At 48.2% G+C, this 20,994-nt stretch overlaps 1 protein-coding gene across 2 annotated transcripts in view; it reads right to left on the reverse strand.

The window, feature by feature from the left end:
• Positions 1-20,994, reverse strand: part of nav3 (neuron navigator 3) — a 360,827-nt gene that overhangs the window by 175,931 nt on the left and 163,902 nt on the right. For both annotated transcript variants that reach the window (XM_080191445.1, XM_080191444.1), the window contains exon 10: positions 395-503. In XM_080191445.1, the coding sequence (XP_080047571.1) occupies positions 395-503 (109 nt within the window). The remainder of the gene's footprint in view (positions 1-394; positions 504-20,994) is intronic.

Raw genomic sequence — 20,994 nt, forward strand, 5'->3', positions numbered from 1 at the left:
AGGCGGCACCTTCCAAACCACAGCCTCTACCACCCAGAAGGACAAGAGCAGCAGATATCTGGGAACACCACCACCTGGAGGTTCCCCTCCAAGCCTCTGACCATCCTGACTTGGAAATATATCACTGTTCCTTCACTGTCACTGGATCAAAATCCTGGCACTCTCTCCTAACAGCATTGTGGGTGTGCAGCAGTTCAAGAAGGCAGCTCATCACCACCTTCTCAAGGGCAATTGGGAATGGGCAATAAATGCTGGCCTATCCAGTGACAGCCACATCTCATGAAAGAACAAAATCAAATCCAATCTCCAGACTTTAGTAAGATGATAACACGGGGCAAGACCATTAGTCTGAAGGCTTTAAATACACACTGAAATAGATGTTTCACATGATTACCTATGGCTTATCTGGGTCCCTCGGAGACTGGACATGGTCTCCTCTAGGTTCTGGCGCAGATCGGCAATGTTCTTCACTGTCCTCATTCTCCTAGTTTCAGGATCTTCTCCTGGAAAAGTGAGGAAGGAGGATAATGGTTAAGACTTGAGTCAGTCAAATTGCTCACATCTCTCTCTGCATCCAATATAGCACAGGCATTCAATAACCAATCCTTTCAGAGCTTGTTCTGCATTCAACTGATCCAGAACTTTGTTACTGTGTCCTAACTCACACCAAGTCCCTTTTTCCTATCCCCCTGTAAACACTCACCTCCATTGGATTGTGATTAACAAGTGCCTTAATTTTAAAACTCTCCTGCGTTCAGATCCCTCCATTGCTTTGACCTTCCCTATCTCTGTATTCTCCCAGTGAGGGACGCAGCAGTAACAGCAGACAGGCCTCCCACGGGCCTGGACACTCAGTTAGACCCTTTCCAGACCATTCCCCGTCAGCACTGGAAAGATAAGCAGGGGGAGTAGGATAGGAAGGGCCTTCCACAAAGGAGGGGGCAGGAGGTCCTCCTCAAGCTCAGAAAGAGAATCCCAGGCAGCTCAGAGTGTTCCCATTGTGAGAAAATAGGACCCTCCAGGGCTGAATGCTGAAGGCTGAAAGGGAAAGCTGTGGGTCTAACAGGGACTCCATTCGAGTTGTCCGCTGAAGGACAGACCAATGGGGATTGCAGCCAGGCAGGCAGGAATCCTCGCTGCAGCGTCCTGTCCACCTGAGCACATGTCCCAACGTGTGACCAAGCCGGATGAACTGCCACGGAGCTTCCGGAGATTTTTCCTTTCAGGAACAATGTCCCCACACATGCCATGGAACATAAGCGAGCCCATGGTACTGATCCGAGATATAGGTGTCACTGAGTGACCATTGCCGCTCAGGAAACATAATCCTACCCCCAAGTCCTCCCTGAAAGCCAAGACCCTGATTGGTGGAGTGGGAGGAACTCATTCCGGTTCCCCTCCACTGGCTCCATCCACAATGTGAGCGAGTCTCTGGACCGGGAATGGCAGGAATTGTTCCCAAGCTAACAGTGCGGGGATCAATCTCCTCTCCAGAAAGATATTGGCTGGAAGATAAAAGGCCAGCAAGAAGCAGCAGAACTCGGAACGACATAAGACACGAGAACAGGTTCTTCCCTGCTACTATCAGACTTTTGAATGGACTTACCTCGCAGTAAGCTGATCTTTGTCTACACCCTCGCTGTGACTGTAACACTACATTCTGCACTCTCTCCTTTCCTTCTCTATGAACGGCATGCTTTGCCTGTACAGCGCGCACAAGAAACAATACCTTTCACTGTATTAATGTGTAAATAATTTTCACATTATTATTTACATGTAAAAACAATAAATCAAGTGAAACAGTGCAGGGAGTTGGGGAATGTTTAGACTCCCTAATGGTTACAATCAAACCAATCACAACTGAGGAGCCAAGCGAGAGAGCTGATTGGGTTTAGCAAGGTCAATGTTAGACCCTTGGAGTTAAAAAAGGTCCAGGAATTTAGAACAACGCATGAAATTGGGTCGGTAATACCTTCTCTCCAAAATTAGACAGGACTCAGAGATGTCCCACTGCAGGAAAACAGGCAGTGGGGGAGATGCCCCACTTAGTTGAGCCTGAGGAGGAAAGTGGATAAGAGAGGAAAGGTAAAAGTGGAGGATTTGGCTGAATTGCGGATTGTAGAAACATTCTCTCCAGGTTTAAATAGAGGCTCCCGAACAGAGAAGGAGGGAGTGATTGAGGTGCATCTCCCAGGTAAAGAGCCGCAAGAGATAAAAGCAGAAGCTGTGTATCCACGTGGGGGATAGGAGTGTTCCAGAGGATGTGGCAGTGCTTTGGGAAGGAGAGGGATGGTGAGGATGAGTTGTAATGACTGATCAATAAAGCCCACATTGAACTGCTTGTTACCTGACTCAACAGCAGAGAAATCCTAATGAGATTGGACTCCATATCTCCACTTAAACTCAGAACGGTGAGGGGGCCTGACAAACCTGCTCACTACATTAAAAAGCTTCTGGACAGACAAGCCAACCTGCTCCACTACAGCTCTACTTGATGTAGATAAGCGGCAGAGGGGGCGGGGGGAGACCTCTCCCATTCAGGCGACACCCCCACTATCTGACTCCAGGAAAATCTTCCACACACCTGACGAAGGAACACCGTTTCCAAAAGCTTGTGGGTTTTACTATCAAATAAACTGGTTGGACTTTAACCTGGTGTTGTGAGACTTCTTACTGTGTTTACCCCAGTCCAACGCCGGCATCTCCACATCCAGAAAAACTGTCCAGGTTTGGGAGGAGATTGACTACATGTTGCCGCACCAACTAAGAGAACCTTACAGAAGTAACGGGGCCACCCTGGAGAGACTCACCCACAAGCTGGACATGAAACCAGAATCCCTGTTGGAGGTGAAAGCCCACCAATCCCCCACAATCAGACTGACAACAGCGCTGGGGATTTGAACAAATGAATCCATGGATTACCAAGGTGGAACTGCAGGAGATCAGCTTGACCAGAATAGCTCACCCCTACAGAGTGGAATTTCCCCCAAGCTGGGTACGAACCACCCTGTAATAACCCAAGACTCATTCAACAACACAGAATCGGGATTTGAAAGTGAAATAAACTAACCTTCTAAGTTAATAATAACACCAATTTGCTGCAAGCTATCAGTAAATTGGATCACAGAAGCCAAGCGTTTGGGAAAACACGCCATCGCAAACTTTAAATGTAATTCAAAATACCTTCAGTCCAAATATATGCAGGTCAGGTGGATTGGCCATGCTCAATTACCCCTTAGTGTCAGGGGGATTAGCAGGGTAAATATGTGGAGTTCCTGGGATCGGGCCTGGGTGGGATTATGGTCGGTCCAGACTCGATGGGCTGAATGGCCTCTTTCTGCACTGTTGGGATTCTCTGATTCTACTTACAGGTAATTAGTGACAGGACTAAATGCAATTTGCCTGTGTGTCCTGTGTCTATGACAGGTTGGACCTTCACTCTTTCTGATGTAGATTAATGACCTTGGTCCATAGGAGGTAGTTTCCAAATTCCTGATTCAAAACTTGGAGGCATTGTGAATGGTGAAGAGGAGAGCGTAAAACCCCAAACAGCACAGGCGGGGGGGGTGGAATGGGCAATAAAATGGCAGCTAATGTTCAATGCAGAGAAATGTGAAGTGATTGATTTTGGTCGATGGAAAACAGACAGACAGTACGGAAATAAAGGGAGCGAGCCTCTCAAAAGTGCTGAATTGGCAGGAAAACTGTTCTAAATCTTGACTGTTCTGTCGGTTCAGCTTCTTACCCGAATCTCTGCACTCTGTGCAACGCAGAGGTCCCAGTTATAAATCTCATTAAAAACCCAGGGGGGTGGGGCCTATTTGCGTCGGAGTTTGACAATTCCGGAGCTCTGCGCACGTGCAGTGACCCCCCACTGATAAGCTCCTGTCTGCTGGCCAGTCCAATCACTGGACAGCCTTGGACCCCCGCTTTACTGCCCTCCAGTTCTCCCCACTACAGCCCAATCACTGCCCCCCCTGGGGCAGGCCTGACCCTCCCCCCATGCCCCAGAGCGCCCCGGTGTCCAGCTCACCTCCATCAGCAGTGGAGACCCCGCAACCCTCCTACTCTTCCCCTCCTCCCCAGCACCCCCACTGATCCCCCATCCCCCCAGCCTGCCCTCCCTCCGTCCCAAACCGATCCCCATGCAGAGTGGCAGACGGACCCCCTCACTCCCTCCAATTGCCCCTAGGCCCTGCCCACAATAGTCCCCAGCCCCTTGGCACTGCCCTATGCCCGATGGACAGTGCCAAGGTGCCCCCCCCCCCCCCCCAGGCATGGGCACTTTGCCCCTTGGGCCCAATCCCCTGGGGGCCCCGATTTCCCCACCCCCTTCATTCCAGCAGGGTCTCCTGCTAGTTCCCCAAATGTGGAGGGCTAGTCTGAACCCCACCCGAATGGAGTACTCCTGATGGGCTGGGAGACTCTGTCAGGTACCTGCCTTCCCGCGTGGTCTGACCGGTGAGTGTCCACATGCGCTGTGGCCCTGTTCAAGGCCGCAGACACCCATCTCCCATCTGACAGAAAAGCTGAGGGTCGTGATGGGAGAATCGCAGCCAAAGGGTGTAACACTAAATGGCAGAGGGACCTGGCTGTTCTTGTGCACAAGTCATTGAAGAACAGGTGGAGAGAGTGGTTGGTAATGTTTTGAAAATCCTGGGCTTTATAGAACATAGAAAAACTACAGCACAAACAGGCCCTTCGGCCCACAAGTTGCACCAATGATATCCCTACCTACTAGGCTGACCTATAACCCTCAATCCTATTAAGTCCCATTAATATGGGCGTGGAGTACCGGAGTGAGGAGATGATATTACACTCACATCAGCCTCAGCTGGAGCACTGCCTGCAGTTCTGGCTGCCGTGTTTTAGAAATTGGAGGGAATGCAGAAAGGATTCATCAGAATGGCGCAGAGATAAAGACTTCACTTCTGAAGATATACAGGAGGCAATGAGATTGTTTCCCTTAGAGGAAAGAAGACAGAAAGGAGATTTGTTGAGGTGTTCAGAATTACGAGGGTGAAGACAGAGTGGATAGGGAGAAACTGTTCTCTCTGGGGAAAGATCAATAATTTAGAGAACACAGATTAAAAGTAATTAGCAAAAAAAAAAGGAAATTGAATAGAATAGAATTGAATAGAATAGAATCCTTACAGTGCAGGCAGCCATTCTGCCCATTGAGTCTGCATCAACTCCCCAACACAGCAGCTTACCGAGATCCAACCCCTGCCCTAGGGGCGGCACAGTAGCACAGTGGTTAGCACCTCACAGCGCCAGGGACCCAGGTTCGAGTCCTGGCTCAGGTCACTGTCTGCACATTTTCCCCATGTCTGTGTGGGTTTCCTCCGGGTGCTCCGGTTTCCTCCCACAGTCTGAAAGATGTGCTGGTTAAGTACATTGACCTGAACAAGCGCCGGACTGCGGTGACTAGGGAAATTTCACAGTAACTTCACTACAGTGTTAATGTAAGCCTTGACTGGGAGTAATAAATATCTTTATCTTTATCCCTATAATCCCACACTAACCCCACCCCACACCCCCCCCAACCCACACTATTTAGCAAATCCACCTGACCACATGTTTTTCAGACTGTGGGAGGAAACCGGAGCACCCGGAGGAAACCCACGCAGACACGGGGAGAACGTGCAAACTCCACACAGACAGTGACCCGAGCTGGGAATCGAACCTAAGTCCCCTTGGTGTTGTCAGGCAGAAGTGCTAATCACTGTGCCACCATCTTACACACAGTGAGTGTTTTATATCCCAAATGTGCTGCCCAAGATTGTGTTGTGGGTGTGTTCAATTGATGCATTTCAGAGATGGTGAGAGTGTTAGCTGAAAAGGAAGAATGTGCAGGGTTACAGGGAGAAGGCGGGAGAGTGGCACTGCGGGGGTTGTTTATTCAGAGAGCTAGTGCTGACACGATGGGAAAATTGCCACCACAACAATTCTGTGAACATTTTACAATGACATCCAAGTCCCTCAGGGATGATGTCAGAAGCACGGGATGGGGGGGTGTTGAGACTAACCACTCAGCTAATGGGCCCACATCTGGCCCATATCCCTCTATACCCTTCGTACCCGTGTAACTGTCTAAACGCATTTTAAAGGACAGAATTGTATCCAACTCTACTACTGTCTCTGGCAGCTTGTTCCGGACACTCACCACCCTCTGTGTACAAAAATTACCCTTCTGGACTTTTTGGTATCTCTCCCCTCTCACCTCAAACCTATGCCCTCTAGTTTTAGACTCCCCTACCTTTGGGAAAAGATATTGACTATCTGGCTGACCTGTTGCCCCTCATTATTTTATAGACCTCTGTAAGATCACCCCTCAGCCTCCTACGCTCCAGAGAAAAAAGTCCCAGTCTATCCAGCCTCTCCTTCTAACTCAATCCATCAAGTCCCGGTAGCATCCCAGTAAATCTTTTCTGCACTCTTTCTAGTTTAATAATATCCTTTCTATAACAGGGTGACCAGAATTGCACACAGTATTCCAAGTGTGGCCTTACCAATGTCTTGTACAACTTCAACAAGACATCCCAACTCCTGTATTCAATGTTCTGACCGATAAAACCAAGCATGCTGAATGCCTTCTTCACCACTCTGTCCACCTGTGACTCTACTTCCAAGGAGCTATGAACATGTACCCCGAGATCTCTTTGTTCCAGAACCCTCCCCAACGCCCTACCATTAACTGAGTAAGTCCTGCCCTGGTTCAATCTACCGAAATTCATCACCTCCCATTTATCTAAATTAAACTCCATTTGCCATTCATCAGCCCACTGGCCTTATAACTCAAACCATCAAGTCATTGAATGGTGCAACAGACTCAAGGGGCTGAATGGCCTCCTCCTGTTTCTACATCATGTAATGCTTGTAAAATATACCAGAAGTGCACTGACTGCAGATAAACTACACGATTCAGACACTTTACTGAGCAGTCATATTTTAACACACCAGTGCTTATTTAAATGCTCCATAAATCTAAAGGTAGGTTGAATCACTTCTAATTACTAATCCCTAGATACATCCCAAGCTATCAGCCATTCTCATACAATTAGATTTTTATTTAAATATTCCCATGCTCAGTCTAGTTTGGAGACTGATGGGGATTCTGTGATGAGGAGTTGAGCTGAAAGGCACTCGAGGGAGTTTCTCAGTTTTAGAGTCTTGTCTGCCAGCAGTCACTGGGAGCGATTGCAAATCGGAAGGGGTGTTTACTCAACTGAGTGAGGCTTAGGCTGTCGGTCGGATAATACATTGCAGGGCACCCCCCCCCCACCCTTGGAGCCGAAATGGCACCCACTCAAAAATGGATGGGTCCTTCTTACCATCGCTCTGCTGGATGCTGGTGACATAATAGCGATTGGATACAATTCATTGAGTCCTAGCGTCATTGAGGTTTACAGCATGGAAACAGGCCCTTCAGCCCAAACTGTCCATGCTGCCCTTTTATTTAAGCCCCTAAACTAGTCCCAATTGTCTGCGTTTGGCCCATATCCCTCTACACCCATCTTACCCATGTAACTGTCTATAGAGTGTATAGAATTCCTGGCAGCAAGACCCAGATGGGGAATCTCAGTTATGCCGGGATCTCTGGATCAAAGCCAGAAGCAGCTGCAGATGTTGGTGAATTATTTTTCAATGTTGTCAGAGGGAAGGAACGGGGTGGATGTTCCAGACCCTGAAAACCGGCTGATATCAGTAACCGAGTTGCAGCAACTACTGGAAGGCCCCAGATTGGGAATTTAAGTAGCCTGACTTCAGCGAGTCTGAAATTCTTATCAAGCAGCCCGGAGTCATCCACGGAGCAGGTGACCTGATCAGGGGTCACAGGTGAACACAGCCCTGTGTACAAGGAGCAGCTTCTGAAAATCAACTTCATCCTTCAGTTCCAGCAATGAAACGGCAACCAGAAAAACCACCAAGTAAAATTCACCCTCCCGTTATTCATCTCCTTGCTTTCAATGGGAGCTTCCTGTGCGTAAATTGACTGCTGCAATCTTCTCCAATATGCCAGCTTTGCACTTTCAAAAGTACCTGATTGGTTGTGAAGCATTGGGGAATATTCAAAGGATGTGAAAGGCGCAATATAAATGCAAGTTCTTCCGTTCCAGTTGTTGTGGATGACACTTATCCAATTGCCCCATTGGGCAGAGTTGGGGGTGGGATGTGGGAGTGGGAATGAGGGAGGGTGGAAAAGCACCTCTATCAGAGGCCTCCTTCTGACTGGTAGTGCCCTCCCCTTAGTGCCCAGTGACCTCCAGACCACCACCCACCCGATCTTTACCATGAAACCCTGAACACCCCCTCACAACACTCAAGACCTTCCAATCACTCCCCAAGTAGCCGTTCCCCCATCCCAGATCCCTGCTGCTTCACTTCCCTCCAGCTCCTGGCTCTTGGTTCTGGGCAGTTGGTGGGACTGTTGGTTCTGGGCAGTTGGTGGGACTGTTGGTTCCGGGCAGTTGGTGGGACTGCTTCTTTGGCCGTTGCAGCGCTGTTCATGGAATATCCGGACAGCTGCCAGCCAATCTGATTGCCTGATTCCCAGTGATGGCGGAAGTCCCACTTCCTGCCAATCAGCATTCGTTAGAGTTTTTTTTATTCATGTGTGGGACACGGGCGTCGCTGGCTGGACAGAATTTATTGTGAGACTTCTTACAGTATTTATTGCCCATCCCTAGTTGCCATTGGAGGGCAGTTGAGAGTCAACCACATTGCTGTGTCTCTGGAATCACCTGTAGGCCAGACCGGGTAAGGACGGCAGATTTCCTTCCCTAAAGGACATTAGTGACCCAGGTGGGCTTTTCCGACAATCGACAATGGTTTCATGGTCATTAATGGATTCTTAATTCCAGGTATTTTTTATTGAAGTCAAATTCCACCATCAGCGGTGGAGGGAATGTTAAAGGAGAGGGTAGAAATGTGGGTTAATGGAGCTGAGGGCTCAGGAGAGGTTAGTGAAGTTTCCAGACCATGTAATGGAACAGGGAGTATCGAAAGTGGCAGGAATCGAACCTCAGGTAGAGCAAAAAAGGTGACAAGTACAAGAAGGGAGATGGTCAATGCAGGACAGAGGGTGTTGTACCTAAATACGTGCAGTATACAGAACAAGGTAAATGAGTTTGTTGCACACATTGAAATTGTTGTGGGCATCACAGAGATGTGGCTACAAGGGGATCAGGGCTGGGATCTAAATATCCAAGGATATGTGTCTGATTGGAAGGATAGGGAGATGGGCAAAGGGGACAGTGTTGCATTGTTAATAAGGAATGAAGTTAAATCGATAGCAAGAAGTGATATAGGATCAGAAGGCACAGGATCTCTGTGTGTAGAGTTGAGGAATCGCAAAGGTAAAAAGACCCTGATGGGAGTTATGTACAGGCCCCCCAGCAGTAGTCATGATGTGGGGCAGAAAATAAATCAAGAGATAGAAAAGGCAAATAAAAAAGGCAATATTACAATAATTATGGGGGACCTCAGTATGCAGGTGGACTGGGAAAATCAGGTAGGTAACGGATCCCAAGGAAAGGAATTTGTGGAATGTGTAAGAGATGGTTTTTTGGAGCAATTTGTGACAGAGCCAACGAGGGAACAGGCAATTCTGGATTGGGTGATGTGTAACAAGGCTGACTTGATTCAGGAACTTAAGGTGAAGGAACCCTTAGGGAGCAGTGACCACAATATGATAGAATTTACCCTGCGGTTTGAGAGGGAAAAGCTGGAATCAGATGTAACGCTATTACAATTAAATAAAGGGAACCCCAAAGACATGAGGGAGGAGCTGACCAGAGTTGATTGGAAAGGGAACCGAGCAGGGAAGACAGTGGAACAGCAATGGTAGGAGCTTTGGGGGGTTATTCAGGAGGCACAACAGAAATTCATCCCGAGCAGGAGAAAACATGCTAAGGGGAGGATGAGGCATCCATGGCTGATGAGGGAAATCGAGGACAGCATCAACACAAAAGGAAAAGCAGACAAAGTGGCGAGAATTAATGAGAAGATAGAGGATTGCAAAGCATTTAAAGGCAAGCAGAGGGCAATTAAAAAAGCAATAAGAGGGAGGAGGTGAAATGAGTGTAAGCTAGCTAGGAATATAAAAGAAGATAAGAGTTTTTTTCAATATATAAAAGGTAAGAGAGTGGCAAAAATAGCCATTGGACCACTGGAAAATGAGAACAAAGCAATGGCAGAGGAACTGAATAGTTACTTTGCATCAGTCTTCACAGTGGAGGACAGCAGTGGGATGCCAGAGCTCCAGGAGAGTGTGGAGGCTGGGTCATTGAGTGTCTTTAAAACAAAGATAGATAAGTTTTTGATTAATGAGGGGATCAGGGGTTATGGGGAAAAGGCAGGAAAACAGCGATGAGAAAAATATCAGCCATGATTGAGTGGCAGAGCAGACTCGACGGACCGAGTGGCCTAATTCTGCTCCAATGTCTTATGGGATTCGAATCCGGATCTCCAGAACATTAGCTGAATTTCTAGATTAATCGCCTAGTGATAATACCACTGGACCATTGCCTCCCCATAGAGTGGGCAATGGCATTGGGGCTGCTGGAGTGGGTGGGGATCATAGAATCCTAGATTCCCTACAGTGCAGAAGGAAGCCATTCGGCCCATCGTGTCTGCACCGACCACATCCCACCCAGGCCTTATCCCCGTAACCCCACCTGCTAATCCCCCTGACAACTAAGGGGCAACTTAGCAATGGTCAATCAACCTAACCTGCACATCTTTGGGATGTGGGAGGAAACTGGAGCACCCGGAGGAAACACGGGGAGAATGTGCAAACACCACACAGACAGTGACCTGAGGCGGGAATTGAACCCGGGTCCCTGGCGCTGTGAGGCAGCAGTGCTAGCCACTGTGCCAACCTGATGTGGCCAAACCCCACCATTCTGAAAATTGTGACCATTGTTTTGGTTTTAACCTCCAGACATCCGTTAACTGTCAACTGGGGGTTTCACACTTTGAGTTAACCAATATTTGAGAAAGGACTCGAGGTAGTAAACCTGTTATTTGGATGTCGAAAGGGTAAGATGTGTCTTTCTCTGGTTCTTACCAACACGGTGGGTGTCACACCTCTGTCATTGGAAGAGCAGCATCACATTGGCCAGTGAACCAGACAGACAGGTGTCCGTTCTGAGCCTGAACCGCTGGCTCAATGCTGATGGATTCCTCGGCCTATGCACTAGATTTACTGCACCCAGTGACTTTGATCCAAAGATTGGTTCAATGGCTCAAGCAGGCTAGCAACAGTTAACACACGATGGGGAAATGTTGCTGATTCCACAACAAGTGAATTGTAGGACAGAGCAGTTAGATTCACTCTTCCATCACAGAATCGTGTGAAATCACTGAGCAGTGCAGTTTGTTGGGCAGTTGTTTCATTATCTTTCAATAAGTTTTAGTAATTTACAAAACATCAGTTCTGCAGTGAGCTCCGAGAGAGACGGAGTGTTATTTTATCGGTGAATCGCTGACAATGTAAATCATAAGTGTTGTTTTGCAGAATGTCAGAGAAGGAGATAAACAAGGAGATCAGAGCTCCCACCTGAACGCTGCGTTCAGTAAACATCCACAATATATATTTTATAACGTTCCACTTTCTGCATGTACTCACCCAGCAGGTTAGTGTACAGCACCTGTTCCAGATCTCCCAGCATTGTGAGAATGGTGTCTGTGTCTAACTGAGCAGCCCCTTCACGAGGGCAGCCTTCTTCTTCTGCCACTGTCAGCTTTCTGGGCACCGTCGCCTCTCCGGCAAGAACTTCATCCTCCGACATACTGACGCTGAATTCAGTAAGTTTATTGGTGAGTTTGACTTCAGTCCACTGGCATCTAAAGGCCGTGCCTGTTACCTCGCCATTCTCCGCCAACCTGGGCGCGCACGCTTCCCGTGTGTCCGTGCCAGCCCGGGGGAGCGAGTGCTCTGAGATGGAGAGGGACCGGGTCAGGGGGCAGATACCAGGCCTGAAGCCTCCACCGAGTGGGACAGCACCCCGCTCACCCCCATCCTCCGCCCAGCCCCCCTTAAGCAGGCACAGCCTCCGCCCGCCTTCGCCCATCAGCGCCAAGTTTGTGAGGGACTTCTGCCTCCGCAGGGGGGGAGCGTGCGTGGCACCGCCATTCTTAAACACTGACAGATCCGAGGACCTTTGCATCATCCTCCCTCTGGGTGTGTGGCTTTCTGTGTCGGGGAGGCTCAGTCCTCGATCAGCCGACGGAGCGAGCTGACAAGAGTCGCACAGATCTTCATCGTGACGCTCCCACACCCTGATGTTCCAGCCGTCCACTTGTGGCAGTCACAGTGACACCGTCTGAGCGATTCCAGTCCCCTTTGGCAGAACTTGATGTGAGTGTAGCTCCCCCTCAGATCACTGACACTGCAGTGATGTTTAAATAACATGATGTGGGCTCAGGCAGAAGTGTGTCGCGCAGTCTCTCACAGAGAAAACCCCACAAGCCAAACTGCACCGAGCTGCTTCTTCAGATGACAGGCTGAGTGACTGCCACCTCGGTGAGCCTTCATATCTTTGACAAAGCTGTGCCGTGGCGATAAGGTCAGGAAGGAATAAATACAGGATCCAGAAATGAGCAGAAGAATATTCCTCTCGCAAGAAGAAGCATCGAGGCGAAACCTTCACACTATCCACTCCCGAACCAAAATGCACAGAGAGAGAGAGAGAGAGATTTGGTGCCTTGGGGCAGGCTGCAGTGGGGCTGCTGTGAATGTAGCACCCACTTGAAGCAATGAGAGAGATGGAATAATGTGAGCCCAATGCCAGGCACACCTCTTTTAGTATTCAACCTGCATCTAAATCTATCCCCGTTCTCTCTCTGCTGCAGTTGTTGCAGCTCCTGATGGGGCTGCGTAAACAAAAGGCAAAAAGAGAGGTTTGGAGCGACTGGATTATAAATAACACAAGTTTGATGGGGATTGGGAGAGAGAGAGAGGGAGAGAGAGAGAGAGCCGGATCTGTCTGACTGTCACTCACACCACACTGGAATTTTAACGTTGCAGCTTTTTAAGGCAGTTAAAGTGATTACGTATCAACATGTCGGGACTGACCCTGAGGGAGACAGGATGTGTGTGTGTGTCACGCTCCCTTCATTCTGATCAGGAGGCATTTTGGGGACGTCACCATATGTTAATGGGAGAGGTGTGAAACTTTAGAACATTTGGCAAGACAGCGTAGGATGCAGACAGATACGTCACAGCATCCTGAATCTCAAAATGATTCTGGGAGTCTGGAGTTGGGGGGAGGGTCGGGGGGTTTGGGGGGGGGGGGGGAGGTGGAGGGAGCGATCTTACTGGCTCGCTGCACCAGTTGATCGGCAAGGCGAGACCATCACATCAGGCGAGAGGCGGGAAATCAGTCTCACGCCCAGTTTTTCACCCCCTGTGACGTTACCAGCCTCATTCGGCCAGTGAAAGCAGCCTGGCGCCCTGATTTAAATATTCAGTACCTGATTTAAATATGATTAGTGAGTCCAGGACACGATCGTTCGGGCTCACTTGTACTTAATGGCCTCACCAGTGGAGGTCTTCACCGACAAGGTTCCTGTGTCCCATCCGATGGGGATTGGAAGCAGAACCCTTGGGCAGTGCCAGCCTGGCACCCTGACAATGCCCACCAGGTATTGCACAGTGCCAAGGGGGCAGAGCCTAAGGGGAGGGGGCAGGGCCTGAAAGGACCAGGCCAGAAGGGATGAACCCATGACAGGGATTGGGGACATCTGTAGGGAGGGCCTGGGCAGCAACTGAAGTTTGGAGTTTATTTATTAGTGTCACAAGTAGGCTTACATTAACACTGCAATGAAGTTACTGTGAAACTGCCACACTCCAACACCTGTTTGGGTGCACTGAGGGAGAATTTTGCATGGACAATGCACCTAACCAGCACATCTTTGGACTGTGGGAGGAAAGCGGATCACCCAGAGGAATCCCATGCAGACATGGGGAGAAGGTGCAGACTCTGTACAGACAGAGCCAAGAATCAAACCCGGGTCCCTGGTGCTGTGAGGCAACAGTGCTAACCACTGTGTGACTATGCCACGCTGTCATCAGGGAAGCAGCTGGGATGATGACTGGGGAGGGGGGAGGGTAATATCCAGGGCGGGAGGTACGGTAGAGTGACAATTCTCCTAGTGCACTATGTACACATGTACACTGGGAGACTGGGGTACACGTGGTCCCTAGAGGTTAGCAGCCAGTTTCCTAGCATGAAAAGGCTCCGCCCACTCTCCCTGCTGGCGAGAATCACACTTTGACTCATTCCTTTTCCTAAGTGCTGAATGATGGTGTTTGGGAGCCCACCCACAAAATGGGTGAAATTTGCTCCCATTTTCAATCTCATTCAGCATCTGTGGGGGGGAGGTGTTGGGAGGGTTGGGGATGGAATGGGGTGATTTTAATGGCTCACCAGTTGATTGGCAAGGCAAGCCCATAAGATCAGGTGAGAGGCGGAAGATCAGTCTCATGCCCAGATTTTTACCCCCCCCCCACCCCGTGACATTACTGGTCTCATTCTACCAGTGAAATCAGCCTGGCACCCTGACTTAAATATTCAGTACTTGATTTAAATAGAGCCATAGAGGTTTACAGCAGGGAAACAGGCCCTTCGGCCCAACTCCTTCATGCCACCCTTTTTTTTAAACCTGTAAGCTAATCCCAATTGCCCACATTTAGTCCATATCCCTCTATATCCATCTTACCTGTGTAACTATCTAAATGCGTTTTAACAGACAAAGTTGTACCCGCCTCTACTACTGCCTCTGGCAGCTCGTTCCAGACACTCACCACCCTCTGCGTGAAGAAATTGCCCCTCTGGACACTTTTGTATCTCTCCCCCTCACCTTAAACCCGTGCGCTCTAGTTTTAGACTCCCCTAGCTTTGGGAAAAGATATTCACAGAATCATAGAACCCTACAGTGCAGAAACAGGCCCTTCGGCCCATCGAGTCTGCACCGACCACAATCCCACCCAGGCCCTACCCCCATATCCCTACACATTTACCCGCTAATCCCTCTAACCTACGCATCCCAGGACACTAAGGGGCAATTTTAGCATGGCCAATCAACCTAACCCGCACATCTTTGGACTGTGGGAGGAAACCGGAGCGCCCGGAGGAAACCCACGCAGACATGGGGAGAATGTGCAAACTCCACACAGACAGTGACCCGAGCCGGGAATCGAACCCAGGTACCTGGAGCTGTGAAGCAGCAGTGCTAACCACTGTGCTACCGTACCGCCCACAATTGGCAAAGTAGATTGACTATCTACCTTGTCCATGCCCCTCATTATTTTATAGACCTCTATAAGATCACCCCTCAGCCTCCTATGCTCCAGAGAAAAAAGTCCCAGTCTATTCAGCTTCTCCCTATAACTTAATCCATCAAATCCTGGTGGTTAGTGTAGTTAGTGAGTAAATGTGGTTAGTGAGTCTGGGACACTATTGTCCGGGCTGACTTGTACTTTATTTTTGGTAAGATTGCCTCATGCTGCTAATCTCTGTGTAAAGTGAGCAAGAGCATCTCCAGAGATGATCAGGAGTTGATGGAGTCACCAGCAATAAGGTGGCAATACCCAACGACAGCACAAATAATGATAAATTACTGAGAGAAACAGAGGGAAGGAAAGCTCCGAGTTTCACATTCAGCGACTTCAATGTCAGAACCCAGAGTGTGTCACTGTTACTCCCCCAGTGAGGAGCTCCACTAGCAGAGACCCCCTCCCTCAAACACACCGCTCAACTGAAATCCTCAGGGCTAAGTTTTATTGGGTTAGGGCAGCAAGAGATGCGGGACAAAGGTGAGTAAATGGAATTGATGGAATTAAGGGAGAGATCAGTTCCAATCTAACTGAATACAGGGCAAGGCCAAAGTGCTGACTGGCTCTGAAAAAGGGCCATGCAGACTCCAAATGTTGGCTCAATCCTCTCCAGGTTAAAGTCCAACCAGTTTATTTCATAATAATCCCACAAGCTTTCGGAAACAATGTTCCTTCGTCAAGTGTGTGGAAGGTTCTGATCAGAGAAGGGCACTTTTCTGTCCAACGCTGGCATCTCCATATCTATCCTCTCCACACAGACACTGTCAGAGGTGCTGAGGTTTTCCAGCATTTCCTTTCTGGTTTTGATGTTGAATTGCTTCCTCTTGTTGAGGATCAAACAAGTGAGGAGCAGAGAAATGTGAACTGGGAATAAAACTAACGGAAGGTGATTGAAGAGAACATGGGGATAGGTTAGCAGGGAAGCTAAAAGAAGGTGAAAGTTGGAGATGTTATTGTGCCTGGAATGGATTTACTGATTTGAGTCGATTGCTTTGCTCCGTTGTGTTCCGAGTGCAGCCTGCCGCAGCTGAACTAATGATTGCACAGTGAAGATTGCTTCCACTGAGCTTTGCAGCCTGCTGTACTAATTACTGAACTATTTATGGGAGACTAACCTGTCCAAATGCGGGCAGGACTCTGATTAAACTTGGCAATGTTAAAGGGTGAGGGAGCAGCTGCGGGGAACAGTTTGAGTCTCTCTCCAATATCTTCCCTCTGGAATGACTGTCTTCAACACAAACCCCTACAATAATCTTCAACTTTTCGACTCCCCTCATTTTCCGAGCACAGGCAAGTCTGCTGACTCGTGTAGAGTAGCCAACGCTGTGTGTTACAGCCATCATCGAGGTGCCAGGGTAATTTAGTGCTGGACAAACCATCTGTTGTGAATGCAATTTGCCCTGTGGAATGTGATGGATGATGTCGGTGGAATATTGATTTGGCAACACAAGCAGCCAGACAGAGAGAAAATATCGAAAGAGCAAGTGCTGGAATTCAGAAATAAAGAAAAACAAAATGTCTGGCATTACACAGCCGAGCAGTGAGACATGAGGAAGAGGAGAGAGTCAGGCACTGAGTGAAGAGTCTGCATCTGCTCTGCCTTTATAACAGCTCCAACTAACTCCCCGGCTGGGAGATGTTCACCTGGCTTTCCCCTCTCCAGATGCCAGTGGACCCATTCTGTAAGAACAGAATAATGTTAGTAATGTGGTTGGTTCCGACATTGGATGTATCACTGCAGGGGGGGTCACCACAAGCCAGAGTTACATCACCATCGAAACATGACTTTACAATTGTGTCGCGAATCATAGCACCAAGAAAACAAGAGGGTTACATTTATATAGTGCCTTTTAAAACCCAAAGTACAAAACAAAGTGCTGTTGATGTGCAGTCATAAGAACATAAGAAATAGGAGCAGGAGTAGGGGATTGACAGCCAATCCCCTATCCACGCTAACACCCTACCCCCAACTCCATGCCCCCTAACCTTCTGTAACAACCTCTTGTGCGGCACCTTCTCAAACACCTTCTGAAAATCAAGAAACACCACATCCACCGGTTCCCCTCTATCCACCGCCCTAGACACATCCTCATAGAACTCCAATAAATTCATCAGACACGACTTCCCCTTAACGAAACCGTGCTGCGTCTGCTCGATCAAACAATTCTCCTCAAGATGCCTCGCTATTTTCTCCTTGATTACGGATTCAAGCATTTTACCTACAACAGACGTTAAACTAACCGGCCTATAATTCCCTGCCTTTTGCCTGCTACACTTCTTAAAAAAACGGCGTAACATTAGCCGTTTTCCAATCTTCCGGCACTTCCCTGGAATCCAGCGACGTTTGGAAAATAATCATCAAGGCATCCACTATCACCTCCGCCATTTCTTTCAGAACCCTTGGATGCATTCCATCCGGTCCTGGGGACTTGTCCACAATCAGTGCCTCCAGTCTGTCGAGCGCTGCCTCTCTAGTAACAGTCAATGTTGTAATGTAAAAAAACGACAGCCAATTAGTGTGTAATAAGATGCTCTGAAGAGTAATCAGTTACTGAACAGATAATCTGCTTTTGTGATGTGATTTGAGGGATAAATGTTGCCCAGGACACTGGGGACAGCTGTCTCTACTCTCCATCACACAGCACTATGGGATCTTCCATATCCACCCAAGAAGGCAGGCAGGGCCTTGGTTTAATATCCCATTCAAAATGCAACACCTCTGACTGTGCAGTGCCCCCTGAGAGCGATGAGCAAATGCCAGCCCAGATCACAGAGTCCACTCCCTGGAGTGGGATTCGAACTCACAGCATTTCTGAGTTAGCAGCAAGTTGCACTGTCCACTGACCCACGGCTGACATCATTGAACAGTTCAGCCTAAGTAAATCAATAGCGTGACTGAGAGGCCTGAACACTTCAAACAGCAGGCTGTGGAACAGAGTCTCTGAGATTATATCAGATAAATCTTCACTGTGCAGAGCACAGCCTTGAGGAACTCTGTCGGATTTCTCGCCCGAGTTTCTGGCAGTGTCCTGGAGATTAATCTTTCATTTCTGGAGACGCCAGAATAAACCAGGAGGATCTTAGCAGTGATTGTTTGCTGCATTTTCTCTATTGTAACGGTGACTTCAGAGATGTCCCACTGGCTGGGAAATGCGTTGACACGTCCTGAGGTCCAGAAAGTCTGCAGAAATGTTAATCTTTTATTTCGATTGCTCCTGGGTATTGAAGAAAGCACTTTCTGCTCAATGTGTTTCCTCGATCATCAATTTCTGCAGAATTTCATCATCAATATTTGCACAGGAAAATAATCCATTGGATTGTCAACCCCAGTAAGATACATGGAATGTGCTTCCTTCCATTTGATCCATCACTTCTCAATTAAGGTTATTTATTAGTGTCACAAGCAGGCGTACATTCACACTGCAATGAAGTTACTGTGAAAATCCCCTAGTTGCCACACTCTGGTGCCAGTTCGGGTACACCGAGGGAGAATTTGGCATGGCCCATTGCACCTAACCAATACGTCTTTTGGACTGAGGGAGGAAACCAGAGCACCTGGAGGAGACCCACGCAGACACGGGGAGAACACGCAGACTCCGCACAGACAATGACCCAAGCAGAGAATCGAACCCCCCCCCCCCCCCCCCCACCCCCCAACCGGGTCCCTGGCGTTGCGAGGCAGCTGTGCTAACCCCTGTACCACTATGCTGCCAAACAGCAATTAACTAGTTAAAGATCAAATAAAATATTGTTTTGCAATTATCCAGCTTTTTATGGTGGGAGAAAGCAGGATTAGGCTGTTGAGTTGGACAATCAGCCATGATCGAGATGAATGACGGAGCAGACTCGAAGGCCCAAATGGCCTCCTCCTGCTCCGATCTTCAGCGTTTCTACGAAAGCTACGTATACAAAGAATAAAGAAAATTCCAGCACAGGAACAGGCCCTTCGGCCCCTCCAAGCCTGCACCGACCATGCTGCCTGACTGAACTAAAACCCCCGACCCTCCCGGGGACCATATCCCTCTATTCCCATCTCATTCATGCATCTGTCATGATACCCCTTAAAAGTCACTACCGTATCCACTTCCACTCCCTCCCCCGGCAATGAGTTCCAGGCACCCACCACCCTCTGTGTAAAAAATCTGCCTCGTACATCTCCTTTAAACCTTGCCCCTCACACCTTAAACCTGTGCCTCCAGTAATTGACTCTTCCACCCTGGGAAAAAGCTTCTGACTATCCACTCTGTCCATGCCTCTCACAATCTTGTAGACTTCTATCAGGTCTCCCCTCAACCTCCGTCGCTCCAGTGAGAACAAACCAAGTTTCTCCAACCTCTCCTCATAGCTAATGCCCTCCATACCGGGCAACATCCTGGTAAATCTTTTCTGTACCCTGTCCAAAGCCTCCACATCCTTCTGGTAGTGTGGCGACCAGAATTGAACACTATATTCCAAGTGCTGCCTCACTAAGGTCCCATAAAGCTGCAACATGACTTGCCAATTTTTAGACTCAATACCCTGGCCGATGAAGGCAAGTATGCCGTATGGCCTACACTTCCTGTCAGTGTCACCCTTACTTCTCGTCAGACCTTAAGCTTCACACTTTCAAACAGTGCGTCCCCCACCAGCCATGGACAACTCCATGGGAAAGTTTATTCCAACTAAAATTTCAAGCATATTCCCAAATAGGACAATATTGGTCCGTCCCAGAAAAACAATAAACAACAGCTGGCTTAATGAATATCGTGGAAAATAATACCCCACAACTTATAAGGGCATGACATTTGAGTTAATTTTGGGAAGCAGTTTAAATACAGCTCCCTCGATATCTCGTACTATAACACAAACACTGTGCAGTGAGTAACATGTGTGCTGTCCTGACACATATTAGAAACTGGAGGTAATATTTAAATGCCAAAAAATGACCAAATTGGTTGTGACTTCAGATAAATGATAAACCCAAGTTAATAAAATGGCCAGAAATCTATTTCCTCATTCAGAGAATCACAGAAAGCCGGAACAAGGCCATTTGGCCCATTATACCAATGCTAGCTCAATGAAGAGTTTGTTCAGTTTGACTCAGTCCTTTCCCCACAGTATCAGCTGTGACTCAGTGTGTTGCCTTCTTGGCTCCGTATCAGAATTGATTCAAATCCCCTGGGATGACATTCCCACTGAAGGAATGCTGCACTGTTGGAACAACAAGCTTTTGGATAATGTATTAAATACAGACTCAATCTGACTCTTAGATTGATGTAAAATATCCACCAATATCCAATATACGCCACCCCAAATGTTTAAATAAAACGGATTAGTTTGTCATTATCACAGTGTTGTTTTATGGAGGTTGTTGTGTACAAGTTGGTTCACGGGTTTCCTACATTACAATAGTGATTACTCTTCAAGGGATAGTCTTTTGTCTGCAAATCAACTTGGAGTGTCCTGAGGTCATGAGAGGAGATATTTAAATGAATTGTTTCCTCAGGGTTCCTGACGCTGTTCCATATTCAATAGCATTAACTCTTTAGCTTTTCCTTTATGTTTCACCTGTCTAAGGAACCACCCAACTTGTGAACAGACCAAGGCCATCGGTGAGGTGAGGGAGAAGGGGTGGCACGGTGGTTAGCACAGCTGCCTCACAGCGCCAGGGA

The sequence above is a fragment of the Carcharhinus amblyrhynchos genome, chromosome 6 (genome assembly GCF_965287045.1).
Source record: "Carcharhinus amblyrhynchos chromosome 6, sCarAmb.v2.hapA, whole genome shotgun sequence".
Taxonomy (NCBI): domain Eukaryota; kingdom Metazoa; phylum Chordata; class Chondrichthyes; order Carcharhiniformes; family Carcharhinidae; genus Carcharhinus; species Carcharhinus amblyrhynchos.